Source organism: Rattus norvegicus, chromosome 9 (genome assembly GCF_036323735.1).
Source record: "Rattus norvegicus strain BN/NHsdMcwi chromosome 9, GRCr8, whole genome shotgun sequence".
In the NCBI taxonomy this organism is placed as follows: domain Eukaryota; kingdom Metazoa; phylum Chordata; class Mammalia; order Rodentia; family Muridae; genus Rattus; species Rattus norvegicus.
In genome coordinates this window covers 20,142,902-20,155,752 of record NC_086027.1, presented here as the reverse complement: position 1 = coordinate 20,155,752, position 12,851 = coordinate 20,142,902, and the positions used below count along the sequence as shown (strand labels likewise).

At 50.2% G+C, this 12,851-nt stretch overlaps 1 protein-coding gene across 3 annotated transcripts; it reads left to right on the top strand.

Moving 5' to 3' along the window:
* The first annotated feature begins 3,955 nt into the window (after positions 1 to 3,955).
* Positions 3,956 to 10,538, top strand: Trem2 (triggering receptor expressed on myeloid cells 2). Of its 3 annotated transcripts, none has more exons than XM_006244425.5 (5): positions 3,956 to 4,185; positions 6,346 to 6,696; positions 9,345 to 9,435; positions 10,008 to 10,198; positions 10,402 to 10,538. In XM_006244425.5, the coding sequence occupies exons 1-5, from the start codon at positions 4,146 to 4,148 to the stop codon at positions 10,416 to 10,418; spliced, it is 690 nt and encodes a 229-aa protein (XP_006244487.1). In that variant the 5' UTR covers positions 3,956 to 4,145; the 3' UTR covers positions 10,419 to 10,538. The 3 variants fall into 3 exon arrangements, with proteins under 3 accessions (XP_006244487.1, XP_063122914.1, NP_001100354.1); XM_063266844.1 differs by having other exon boundaries at positions 3,957 to 4,185; positions 10,274 to 10,538; NM_001106884.1 differs by having other exon boundaries at positions 3,974 to 4,185; positions 9,959 to 10,198; positions 10,274 to 10,536.
* Positions 10,539 to 12,851: the final 2,313 nt, after the last annotated feature.

Here is a 12,851-nt window from a genome sequence, read left to right as displayed (position 1 = left end):
CACGCCCATCTCCTGCTTTTCTGAGCAAGCTATGTCTCATGGAAGTGAGGACAGAGCATTCATCTCTGTTGTGTCGCTTGCATTGTTATTCAGGTGCCTAAAATTGCATGAGGATCCGAATGTAAGTTGCTAAGAGTCCCTTCCTCCCAGTTGGTTCTGATTGGTAAATGAAGTTGCCTGGGGACTGACGGGAAAGGAGAATCACCATGCTGGGAAAGGAATAAGATCCGGGCTTGAGAGCTGCAGAAGAGAGAGCATAGCAATCACGTAAGAGCCAGGGAAGAGTAGCCTCAGGGCATCCCCCTCCCCAATTAGGTCTATGGTAGTAAAGATGGACTATAGATTTTAGTAAGGAATAACTCGGGAGTATTGGAGGAGAGGCATTAGCAGAGTGGAAGTTTGGGAGTGGCTCAGCCATTGAGCCATTTTAAGGCTTATTAAGATAGAATGCTGGTGCATGTGTGCATGCTTGCATGTATGCATGCATGTATGAGCATGTGCATGTGCGTGTGTGAGAGTGCCTGTGTTTCATTCGGGAATCCAGAACATTGGGGTGCCTAGCAAGGAACTCAAGCTGCCGACATAGGGGTGACTTGAGTAGCTTTAATCGACTACAGCAACTCAGTTACACAGCCCCTAATGGATTAAGCACAAACTGTCACAGAAAAGAAAGCCCTGCCCCTTGACTGAGGCCCTTGGGACCATACCACCACCCCTGACATATTTACAAAGCTTCTCCTCGACAGTTAAGTCAACTTAAGGAAATGATGAAGCCAGAGGAGAAAAGGAAGCAACACTGGGGTGAGTCAGCAGCAGGCCACACTCTGTGGACAACCCTGCGGGATAAACTATCTGCTTTCCTTAGCAAATAAAGTAAAAGGGAAGAGAAAAAGTAGACAGGGACTAGAGACTAAAAATAGGCACAGAGGAGTTGACTTTGCCAACCTTCTGTGCCGACTAGTTTGTATCCCTGTTTTCTCAAACCTATAAAACGCGTATGGCACTGTGGAGGGTCTAGGAGAGGGCTCCATCATGAAGCACCTTCTTTGCAAGCATGAAGACCTGAGCTCATTCCCCAGAGCCCACATAAAAAGCCAGGTGAAAACATTGCGTGGTTTTTCTCATTGTTTCAAAGGAAGATACTTGGTGAGGGAGGCACCTAACAGAAAACGTGCAACAAGTGGTGGATAGGTCTCAACGGCAAAACTCATAAAATAACTATCTTAAAGAACTAATAAGCTAAAAGTATTTTGTCCTCATAGTCTTAGGTCAGAATGGATGTGTCATTAAAGATGTTTCGTAATGCCCAAAATTAACCAGTAAGCCCCACCTGCCCAAGGACCCAGGAGCTTCTCGGAATGCTAAGAGTTGTAGTTCTTTGGAAAATAACAAAGCCCCATGGGAAACTACAGTGGCCTATAGGTTTGGTCTTAGAAACCCTTGCAACACTAGTCTTGGGACTTTTAGCTGGGAAGTTCCAAGAAGTGGTCTTGACCAATGTCCATCTTGTGATCAGTATTTAATATTTAATGTAGCTTGTTTCAAATTTGGCCGAAAATGGTGGAATTGGTTTTCTCTGGTGAATCTCAGAGTTAACAGTTGTTATCCATTGTAGATAAAATTGAGTAACATAAATCACTATAGTTTGATGCAGTCGTGGGAGAAAAAAGACCCAGGTGTAGCGGTGTGTACATATAATCCTAGCTCTGGGCAGGTGGAGGTAAGTAAAGCCCTGGGGCTCCCTGACCAGACAGTGTAGTCCAGTTGGTGAATTTCATGCCAAGTGAGAGACCCTGCCTCAAAAAATGTGGTAGATGGTACTGGTGTTCTGGAGTCACCTCACAAGCCACATGAACCCCTATATCAGTTAGATAGGAATAGTTTATTGAACCTATTCCTCAGGACTGATTGATCAGGGCCAAGACTCAGGCTCAGGAGCTGAACTGTGACTTTGAGTTAAGATCTTACAGGGTTTTTAAGCCTAAAATCAACAAACATCTGTGCCAAGAGTTATTCCACCAATCTGGATTTAAGAATAGGGGGTTTCCTTCAGAACATGTCTTTGTTGTGTACTTATCCTACTCCCACTGATTGGGGTATTCAACTGTGGCAAGGGACTTGTCTAATATCCATGCCTTAACTTGCCAACCAAGATGTCAGTTATCCCGGAAATGTCTCTGTCTGCCAAGTAGGATGTCAGTTTCCAGGGAAGTCTTGGGAACTTAAACTTTACTTGACCCCTACTCAAAATGGAAGCGTTATTCCAAATAGTTCCTTATATTGGTACAGATGTCTCTCTTAGGTTGGGGTTCATCCCAAGGGCAGCTTCTAAAAGCAAATACCATAAAAGCTTAGATGCAGGTGCAGGAAGTGCTGTTGGGTGGTTGGTTCGGGTCCAACCCTATTGTGGGTAATGATACAAAGCAGTTCTGCTAACTTCTATCTCAATTGGGTTCCAAGGGCACAGGACATAACAGAATATGTAACCAACTTGAGCTTGAGAAAATTTCCTAGTAACAGCAGAAACAACATGTGAGACAGTTTCCTTATAGTATTAGTAGCAGCACAAAATGGCAGGCTAGTAAGGTAATAGTTATTTAGGCCTTAACATTTTACCTAGCCCTTAACAGATGGTGCCTGAGGAAAGACACCTCTGACCTTGCAACACTCACACAAGCACACATGCACGCACACACACAACTTAAGAATGGTTCCTGTACAGTGATTTGGGACCACTCCGTCTAATGACTTTGTCGTGTGTGAAGTTCTGTCTTCTATTCTATTCCTTCTACACCCCAGGTGTACTCCCTGACCATCACAGAGGAATAAATGGACACAATCACGACAACAGCGACCAGAACCGTAGTCAGGTAACGCACCTCCAGGCTCCTGGCTTCTTTGCTCATGACCTCTGGCCCAGCTCTGTTTCCAGGCTGGGAATGCCTTTGGATCTTCTGAGCTCCAACCCTGACCTGCTAGATACCTCTGTGCCTGGACCATCCCTTGTGGGGAGCTCCACCCATGGAATCCCTGTCCTCTAGAATTCCAGGATATGCTGAGACCGTGTCACTGGATGGTCAGAAATTAAGACTGGGCTGCATGGACACATGCGCACTGAGGGGGACACTCAGCTCTTCGGGGCAAATTGGGAGGCAAGCAAAAGTGCTCTCTCCCCCTTCCTCCCTTTCTGCCTACAGATGAGGATGTAGCTCTCAGCTATTGCTCCAGCGCCTGCCTGCCTGCTGTCATGCCACCTGCAATGATTATGATGGACTAAGCCTCTGAAACTGTAAGCCAGCCCCAGTTAAACGCTTTCTCTTATAATAGATGCCTTGCTCACGGTGTCTCTTCACAGCAATAGAACAGTGACCGAGACAGGGTGAATCTTGGAATCCTACTTTAGTTTGTGGCTGGGATCTTATGAGGGAGGAATAGATGCTGTTTACATTTCCCCACGGAAACACACCAGAGATTGACCATTTCCCCGTCCCCTGCTGATTGGGATACTAGACACACTTATCCCTTGCTGAGGGCTTCCGTGCATCTGGATCCTTGATTGTAGGGAACTACCTTTAGCCTCGGGATAAACTTGTTTATCACTAATAGTCCCACCTTATGGATGTATGGAACGAGGCACAGAAAGGTTACAGGCCTGAGTATACACACAGCAAATGGGAACTGTGGCTCTAGTCTGCATCCTTAGCTGCTGCCTTACACAATAGGGTTGTGTTCCGGTGACATGCCGGCCTGTCCTTCATTCTGGGGGAGGCTGGGACCAGTGGAGATGGCAGACACCCTGGCTACAGTGTCAGGATAATGGCCCCCAAGTGAGGCTCTGCAAGAAGATAGAACTCCCTAAAAGCCTGTCTGGTGCCAGCTATGCTGGGCCAGCCATGCCAGCATTGCCGGAAGACAGCTGACCTTTATGCAGAAGCCTCCTTTCCTTCCTCCCTCGTGCCCTTCTCCTCCTTGAATCACAGCGCCCACCCTAGTCCTGGCTGTTGGTTGCTCAATCCAGGAGCACAGTTCCTGTGGGCTGAGCCTGACTGGCTTGGTCATCTCTTTTCTGCACTTCAAGGGAAAAACAAGATCTGACACAAGGGACCCCTGCGTCTGTCCCCTCCGGCTGGCTGAGGAAGGGTGCCATGGAACCTCTCCACGTGTTTGTCCTGTTGCTGGTCACAGGTGGGACCTGCCTCCACAGTGCCTTCTTTTCCTCACCTTTCTTGGGCAGATGGCGGGGGGCGTGGGGGCGGGGTGGCATGGAGGGAACTGTAATGAAGGCTGGAGCCCTGGCACACTCCAGTGTCTGCTCTGACTGTGCTTTCCTCCTCACTGGCTCGTGTTCTTCAAGCCATCCTCCCCAGGATTGACACCCACCTATAGGAAGGGATTAGGGGCTGCTGGACTTGGTCTCTGAAGGAGTTGTGAGGTAGGGGACCCATCGAGGCACTTAAACACTCAAGGAGCTCTTACATCATAAGTGGAGAGGCAGAATGGAGAGAAGGGAGAAAGACAGACTAGGATTTGCATCTTCCTGGAGCCCCTCCCATATTCAACCTTGGAGCTCAGTGGGAGGTGGGGATGCTGAAGGCTTTAACAGCTATGAGGCCGGGCGCCTCCTGCTCCTGAGAGTCATGGACCAATCCAGGTAAGAGAAGAGGCTGCCCTGCGTCTGGTCCCAGTGCCTGCAGTCTTGTCCCTGCAGCATCTCAGCTGGAACTGGAAGGAGAGGAAGGGTACCTCAGCCTGCCTCTAGGTAGATGGAGGTCTCTAGTTCTGAAAGGCAGGCCACCAGCTCCCTGATGCCCCCTTTCATGTTCCCATCCCAGTAATAGCTGGAGAAAGGATGCAAGAGGGAGGATGTTTGGGTGAACCCTTGTCCCTCTGCCCTGGCCACAACTTGGAGGGTGCCCCAAGGCCATCTCCTCCAAAATAGCAGTCTCATGTCTCCCCTCAAAATAGCTCTGAGACAAGTTCTTCGTAAAAGAGGAACAGAGCCACAGAAACAGGGAAGCTGAGTTCAAAGTTAGGAAAGGCGAGGCATCCAGTATGGAAGACTGAGGGGTGGACAGCAAGGTAAGGGCAGGGAGGAGCCATCCCAACCCTCAGGGAACTAGCCTGAGCTCCAAGGATCTATTAACTTTGCTCTCCCAAGATGAAGAGGGTGAAATAGGCATCCTGGTCATGTGACCAGAGGGAAGATAGAGCCAGAGGGGGTTCAAGGACAAGATACATCTTAGTCACGTGATGCTTGACTTGCAAGCATGAGGATGCACAGAGCCCATGAGAAAAATCCAGTTAGTGTGGCATATGCCTGTCTCCCAGGAACAGAGACATGAGAAGCAGAGGTAGCTAGATCCCTAGACGCACACAGGCCAGCTTGGTCTAGGGTGTGAATTTTTGCACTGTGTTAACTATTGTTTTGTTACTGTGACAAAGTAACAAAACAACAAAAGCAACTCAGCAAAGGAAGGGTCCATTTTGGCTTGTAGCGTCTGGGATATAATCCTTCCCGGAGGGGAAGACATGGTGGCTAGAGGCAGCTGTACTGCATGCTCAGTCAGGAAGCTGAGAGATAAACGCAGCCTCTGGGTTCTCTTTGTCATTTTGATATAGCTGGGGACCTTGGTCCATGGAATGTTACTGCCCAAAGAACTGAGTCCAGATACTTTCTCTTCCCTATTTCTATAGGCTAATCTGACCTAGAAAAATCCCTTACAAGCAAGCTCACAAGTTTGCCCCTAGATGATTCTAGGGCCTGTCAGGGGGACAGTCATTAGCTACCATGCCCACAGGTGAGGTATCCTGTTTCAAACAAGAAGTAGAAGGTGCCCAAGGACCAGACCTTACCCTAATGGCCATGCACACACTGTGCTCCCTGCATGCCTTTGATCCCAACACTAGGGAAGCAGAGGCAGGCAGAAGTCTTTGAGTTCAAGGCTGGCCTAGTCTACAAAGTAGGTTCCAAGACAGGCCAGACTGGTCTAAAAAGTGAGCTCCAGGACAGCCTGGGCCATAGAGACGCTATCTTAGGGGGCAGGGAGGCTAGTTCTAAGGTGTGCCACCTCTCCCTAGAGACTCTGAGCTCTTTAAGGAGTTAAGAGCACTTGTTGCTCTTTTTTTTTTTTTTCTTTTTGTTCTTTTTTTTTTTTTTTTGGAGCTGGGGACCGAACCCAGGGCCTTGCGCTTCCTAGGCAAGCGCTCTACCACTGAGCTAAATCCCCAACCGACTCTGAGCTCTTTAAAGGTACGATCCTTGTCTATATAGTTTGCTGCTCCTGGTAGACGCTCAGTGAATATTGGTGGGTGGATGAAAATGGCAAGTAGCTGTCTCCTCTGCAGAGCTGTCCCAAGCCCTCAACACCACAGTGCTGCAGGGTGTGGCTGGTCAGTCCCTGAGGGTGTCATGTACTTATGACGCCTTGAGGCACTGGGGACGACGAAAGGCCTGGTGTCGCCAGCTGGCTGAGGAGGGGCCATGCCAGCGCGTGGTGAGCACACACGGTGTGTGGCTGCTGGCCTTCCTGAGGAAGCAGAATGGGAGCACGGTCATCACAGATGACACCCTTGCTGGAACTGTCACCATCACTCTGAGGAACCTCCAAGCTGGTGATGCAGGCCTCTACCAGTGTCAGAGCCTCCGAGGCCGAGAGGCTGAGGTCCTCCAGAAGGTCGTGGTGGAGGTGCTGGAGGGTAAGTACACTGGCTGGTTGCACCTTTGGCTGCTCCTTGGGCCAGGTCTCATTGTTGTGTGACTTTTTCAGGGGGACATAAGCCTGCCCCAGATTAGCCATCAAGGACAGATCTAAGAAATGATTTGGTCCAGGTCTAGCTTAGTGAATTAGTGAGTGTACTGGGGCTACTTCTAGGTGCAGGGGCAAGGGTTTATTTACAGGGAATTCAAAAGCAACTGTGTCATCCAAAAATTCCATCCCAGCATGGATGATGAATCATAAAAACAGCAACTTTGGTGCTCCCTGCATCCCTGGGGCTCCTGCATCCCTGAGGCTCCCTGCTTCCCTAGTGCTACCTGAATCCCTGGTGCTCCCTGCATCCCTATTGGTCCCTGCATCCCTGGTGCTCCTGCATCCCTGGTGCTCCCTGCATCCCTATTGATCCCTGCATCCCTATTGGTCCCTGCATCCCTGGTGCTCCTGCATCCCTGGTGCTCCCTGCATCCCTATTGGTCCCTGCATCCCTGGGGCTCTCTGCTTCCCTGGGGCTCTCTGCTTCCCTAGTGCTCTCTGCATCCCTAGTGTTCCCTGCATCCCTAGTACTCCCTGCATCCCTGGGGCTCCCTGAATCCCTGGGGCTCCCTGCATCCCTAGTACTCCCTGCATCCCCGGGGCTCCCTGCATGCCTGGTGCTCCCTGCTTCCCTAGTGCTCCCTGCTTCCCTAGTGCTCCCTGCATCCCTGGTGCTCCCTGCATCCCTGGTGCTCCTGCATCCCTGGGGCTCCCTGCATCCCTGGGGCTCCCTGCATCCCTGGAGCTCCCTGCATGCCTGGTGCTCCCTGCATCCCTGGGGTTCCCTGCATCCCTGGGGCTCCCTGCTCCCTTCTGCTCCCTGCATGCCTAGTGCTCCCTGCATCCCTGGTGCTCCTGCATCCCTAGTGCTCCCTGCATCCCTGGGGCTCCCTGCATCCCTGGAGCTCCCTGCATCCCTGGAGCTCCCTGCATCCCTGGGGTTCCCTGCATCCCTAGGGCTCCCTACTCCCTAGTGCTCCCTGCATCCCTGGTGCTCCCTGCATCCTTGGTGCTCCCTGCATCCCTGGGGCTCCCTACATCCCTGGAGCTCCCTGCATCCCTGGAGCTCCCTGATCCCTGGGGCTCCCTGCGTCTCTGAGGCTCCCTGCATCTTTAGAGCTCCCTGGGAAACTTGTAGGTCCTGGTCAGAGTCTCTTCTCCCCAACAACTGTAATGGCAGATATAACCTTGGGGCTTGTGTATAAATCCTGTAGTGTTCCATGAGGTGGCTGAGCCTTGTATGTTTTCTTTACTCTTTGAGTGACATGGCCCTCACTCTTCCTTCCATGAGGACATATTTCAGTTCAGAGGAAATGGCTTTACAGCACTCAAGTTCAGACATATATGTGAAGGGCTATCTCCATCTCCTTGCTCAATCTAATTGGCATCCCATTAGTACGTGAGCACTGTGTGTGTGGTTCTTAAAGCATAGCAGATCCATCCACTTATTCAACAAGGCAACCCAGTGCAGAAAAACACCTCTTTATTGTACCGGGCAATGTGTTGTCTGTCCCTCTACCTGGGCAGTGTGTTGTCTGTCCGTCTACCTGGGCAGTGTGCCATCTGTCCCTCTATCAGCCTACATTGCCTCATCTCTCAAAGGAGATAATGGGGTTCAGCTCTAAGTACCCCAGAAAAAAATAAGTTTAAAGAGACATGGCGGCATATTTTGGATGCTCTGAACTGGGTTGCGATGGGGATAGGTGGGATGATGGCCTCTTAAAAGGGAGTCCTGCCTAATCTACAGGACTAGCAGAAGCCTATAGACAAGCTGCTTCTGGGATCCGGGTCTCTGCCCACACTCTGGCCTCTATAATGGAATCGAATATCTAGACTCTGAGGTGGCAAGACTGTAGCTCTTTAATAAACCCTACTTCCACCACCTTCCTAAAAAAGGGGTTCAAGAGATAGGACTTCTTGGGGTCTAGTTCAGTAGCATTGGGCCAGCCCTGTACCCCACAGTTCGCATAATAATTTGATATGGTTTGGTTTGCTTTCTTTGTTTTGAGGCACGCTGACCGGAATGCTCTGTCCTTTTGTCTCAGAACCTTGGTACTGGGGTCACAGGTCACCATGCCGGACTTGCAGATTTTCAGGCCTCCCAATAGTCATTTGCTCTTCATAGGGAAATGACAGAATGAGAGTTGACTCCAGTGGGGTGCCAGGTACTAGGCTGAGGTCAAACCTTGCCACTGTTAAGGAGGTGCTCCCAGCAGCCCCTCTTATTTATGAGATAGGGTCTTGTGTAGTCTGGTCTGGCCTCAAACTCACTCTTTAGCAAAGGGTAACTTTGCTATCTGGTCCTCCTGTCTTTTCCAAGTGCTGGGCTCACAGGAGGCCTGTGCCATCATTCCTAGCTCTTGTTGTGTTGGGGATCAAACCTAGGGCTTTGTGCATAGTAGGCGAGCCTTTGTCAACTGAGCTACACGTCCACCCCATCCCCTTATAGGCTAGGGAATTGACTAGGGGTTAAGGATTTACCTAAGACTGGAGCCTTGAGGACCTCATTACGTGTACAGGGACTCTTCCCTCCCCCAGCAGCAGTGGCTTAAATGGATGGATAGAGGGTTGTGATCCATGGTTTGTCTATCACAGACCCTCTAGATGACCAAGATGCTGGAGACCTCTGGGTCCCCGAGGAGTCAGAGAGTTTCGAAGGGGCCCAAGTGGAGCACAGCACCTCCAGGTACAGTAGTGGTTGGTCCCTTCTCAGACTCCCGGCAGCAACTTCGGATGGAGGTCTCAGGGCAAACAGATCAGGCAAAGGCCCAGATATCATCTTGTCTAAGTATCCCTTCCGTCCACTAGTGTATTGATGTTTTGGGGCTAGAAATTGAGAAATTAGAACCTTTCGTAGCAACTCACAAAAGTACATTCAGAGACTCCCACAGCCCCCTAAAATTCAGCAATAAATCTCAGTACTATAGCTTAAAACTGAAGTCCTGCTTCTTTGGGAGAATCAGAATATTCTGGATGGCCCATTCCAATGCACTAATAAAGAAGTGTTGGACAACCCCTGAGCATGTGTGCAGCCGTGTGCCTGTGCACTGACCGCATCACCACAGCATCCTACAGGGAAGAGCTCATCTGGGAAATGGAATTTCACGCACTTAGTAGATCCTAAAATTGACAGCAGAGCTCCTGGACCACATAAAGTCCCTCCCCAGGTCCCTAGGAACCCCTGGCTCCTCTCTAGTCCTTCTCCACAGTCAGGTTTCATCCTGTGGGTCACCTCTAACCTACCATCTTCCTCCCAAGGAGCCAATCAGGAAAGACCTTCTCCCCACCCACTTCCATTCTTCTCCTCCTGGCCTGTGTCCTCCTGAGCAAGCTTCTTACAGCCAGCATCCTCTGGGCTGTGGCCAGGGGCAGGCAGAAGCTGGAGACACCTGTGGCCAGTGGGCTAGACTGTAGCCAAGATGCTGGGCACCAACTTCAGATCCTCACTGGTGAGTGGGGCACGCCAGGGGGACATTGGGCATGGACAAGGGAGGGGTGGGAGCCTTGAACAGTATCTGTTGCAGGACCCAGAGGTATGTGAGAGAAGTCTGAGTAGGAGGAGAATTACAGCTTAAGTCCAGCCAGGAGCCAATCCAATTGGCATACTCTCCCCTCCACCACCAAGACTTCTGTTCTGCTACTTTTTCTTCAGAGGCCACGTCTGCCTAAAGCCCACCTATCCCGGGAGCAGGAATACTGGTGTGCTGCATCTGCGTTGAGTGGGGAAGACAGCTGGATGGTTGCTGGTAAACGTCTGTACTTTGGACATTAAACACTCTCACACACCAACCCAGGACTGTCTGCTCTTTCTAGATGGTTCGTGTGGGTCCACATTCTGCCCTGCGACTGGGGCGTTGGGTGCAGCTGCTGGGGAGGCAAAATGCTGGGAAGTTTGATTGCATCTCCCTGTCCTACTGCCGCTGGTGTTGGGCTTTAGGGAAGTGCCGAGACTCCACTCCAGGGGTGGGAGAATGCGGTCTAAGATGTGGCAGGCCAAAGTTGGGGTTTCCTGACTCCCGGAAATCCAGTCGAGTCAGGATGAAGGATCGGAGGCTCTGCAAGAGGCTGGAACCATTGGGGGCCCACGTGCTGAAGACGACGACCATGGCAGCGGACCTGGGACTGGGAGGATGAGGAATTCAGCTTAGATCATTGGTGAAAGTCCATAGCTTAGCAGCGGTCGTCTGGGAGCACAGAGAGGCCTTCTGTGGGAGACTGAGGCAGTGGCTTCTGTAGTTGCATGCTTTCTCCATGCTTCTCCACAGTGGTTCCCAATGAAAGAGACAGCCCATGCTAATCCATGCTGTTCATTGACTGTTGTGGAAAATGGCTGCGTACCTACTTCTCAAGGTGGACCAGAGATTAAATACCTTTTGCAGGAAGGGAAGGGAGGCTTATTAGCTAAATACTCAGGACCTCTAGGTACCCTGTGAGCAAGGAGAGCTCCATTTAGGCCTATGTGACTGATGTGGGGAGTGTGAACATGAGTTCCGGGCCAGAAATCTGGTAGGGAGTAGGAAGACGCCTACTGTCTCAGCTGGGTGCCTGAGTGCCTGGGTCTCACATATGCTCTACCTTACTAAGCTTTCTGGTACAGTCCATTGTCCCCCAATTCTGTGCCTCATAAAGGTCTTCTTTCTCAGTGCTGGGACTAAACTCATGGTTTTGTGCATGCTAGGCACAAGCTTACCACTAAGATAATTCCCAGGGTAAGATTGCACGTCTGGATGAGGAAAGGGGGGAAAGGTAATAAGCTACCTTAGTTTCATTTCTGTCACTTTAATAAAATATCCTGTAATAAAACAGCGACAAAGAAACAACTTAGGTGAGAAAAGGCTTATTTTTTTGGGGGGGGGGTTCTTTTTTTTTGGAGCTGGGGACCGAACCCAGGGCCTTGCGCTTCCTAGGTAAGCGCTCTACCACTGAGCTAAATCCCCAGCCCCGAAAAGGCTTATTTTAACCCATAATTCTAGATTACAGCTGCATCCATACGTAATTCTCTCTACTACTTCCCACCACGTGGATCCCAAGCGTCAGACTCGAGTTGTTGGGCTTGGCAGAAAGCAGCTTGATCTGCTGAGTCATCTTGGATTTTTGCAAAGAAAGAAGATGTAACATTTATGGAAGTCCCTGGCCAGGGGTCCAGTACTTTGTAGGTCCTCAACAAACACTGTCTCTCTCACTGTAAAACCCAGCACTTCGGGATTGGGGATTTAGCTCAGTGGTAGAGCGCTTGCCTAGCAAGCGCAAGGCCCTGGGTTCGGTCCCCAGCTCCGAAGGGAAAAAAAAAAAAAAAAGAAAAGGAAAACCCAGCACTTCATGCTTCCTCAGAGGCAAGGGTCCCTCTTGGTCCTCTGGTCCAGCACTCCACCATATTCATCTGCAGATCTCAGTTTAATGCATGGTACCGTCCCAGGTGCACACGACACCCATGTGGATTATGTGCACTGTTAAGATAGGAGAAAGTCCTGCTCTGTCATTAACACACAGGAGCAGTGGGTCACCCCATCACCCCTTCTTCTGGGCTCAGTTTAATTTCTAGTGGGCTCCCAGGAACTTCCAGTTCTCAACAGACTGTGCCTGGAAGAAAGGAAAGGAAGAGGAGAGAGAGAAGGAGAGAGGGAGAGAGGGAGGCAGGGAGGGAGGGAAGACATGGGACTCAGTTGCTAAGGTCAGAACCTGGTTCCTCAATTAAGCCAATTAGAGAGTCGAATACTGGGGAAAGCAGAGAAAGAAAATGTACCCAATTTGGTCACAGTGGGAATAAGAACAAAAAGGTCCCATGGTCTCCCAAAACCATCTTCAGGATCTTTTTTCTCCTCTACTTTTTCACATGTGTCTGCATGCTTTTGCATATATGAGTACATGAGTATGTGGGTGCCCGTTGAAACATGTGGAGGCCCAAGTAATCATCCTTGCTGGGCATGGGGGTATATACCTTTAATGCCTACAGCAGAGAGGCAGAGGTAGGAGGTTCAAGGTTCTCTGAGTTCAAGGCCAGCTCGGTCTACATTGAGGTTCCAAGAGAGAAAGAAAGAAAGAAAGAAAGAAAGAAAGAAAGAAAGAAAGAAAGAGAGAGAGAGAAAGGAAGGGAGGGAGGGG

What these genes read in the sequence shown, in the direction of transcription:
- Trem2 (XM_006244425.5), top strand. Translation starts at nt 4,146, where the DNA reads ATGGAACCTCTCCACGTGTTTGTCCTGTTGCTGGTCACAG. An exon ending in TGTCCTGTTGCTGGTCACAG is followed by an intron (nt 4,186 to 6,345) that starts GTGGGACCTGCC and finishes TCTCCTCTGCAG; the next exon opens with AGCTGTCCCAAGCCCTCAAC. An exon ending in GTGGAGCACAGCACCTCCAG is followed by an intron (nt 9,436 to 10,007) that starts GTACAGTAGTGG and finishes CTTCCTCCCAAG; the next exon opens with GAGCCAATCAGGAAAGACCT.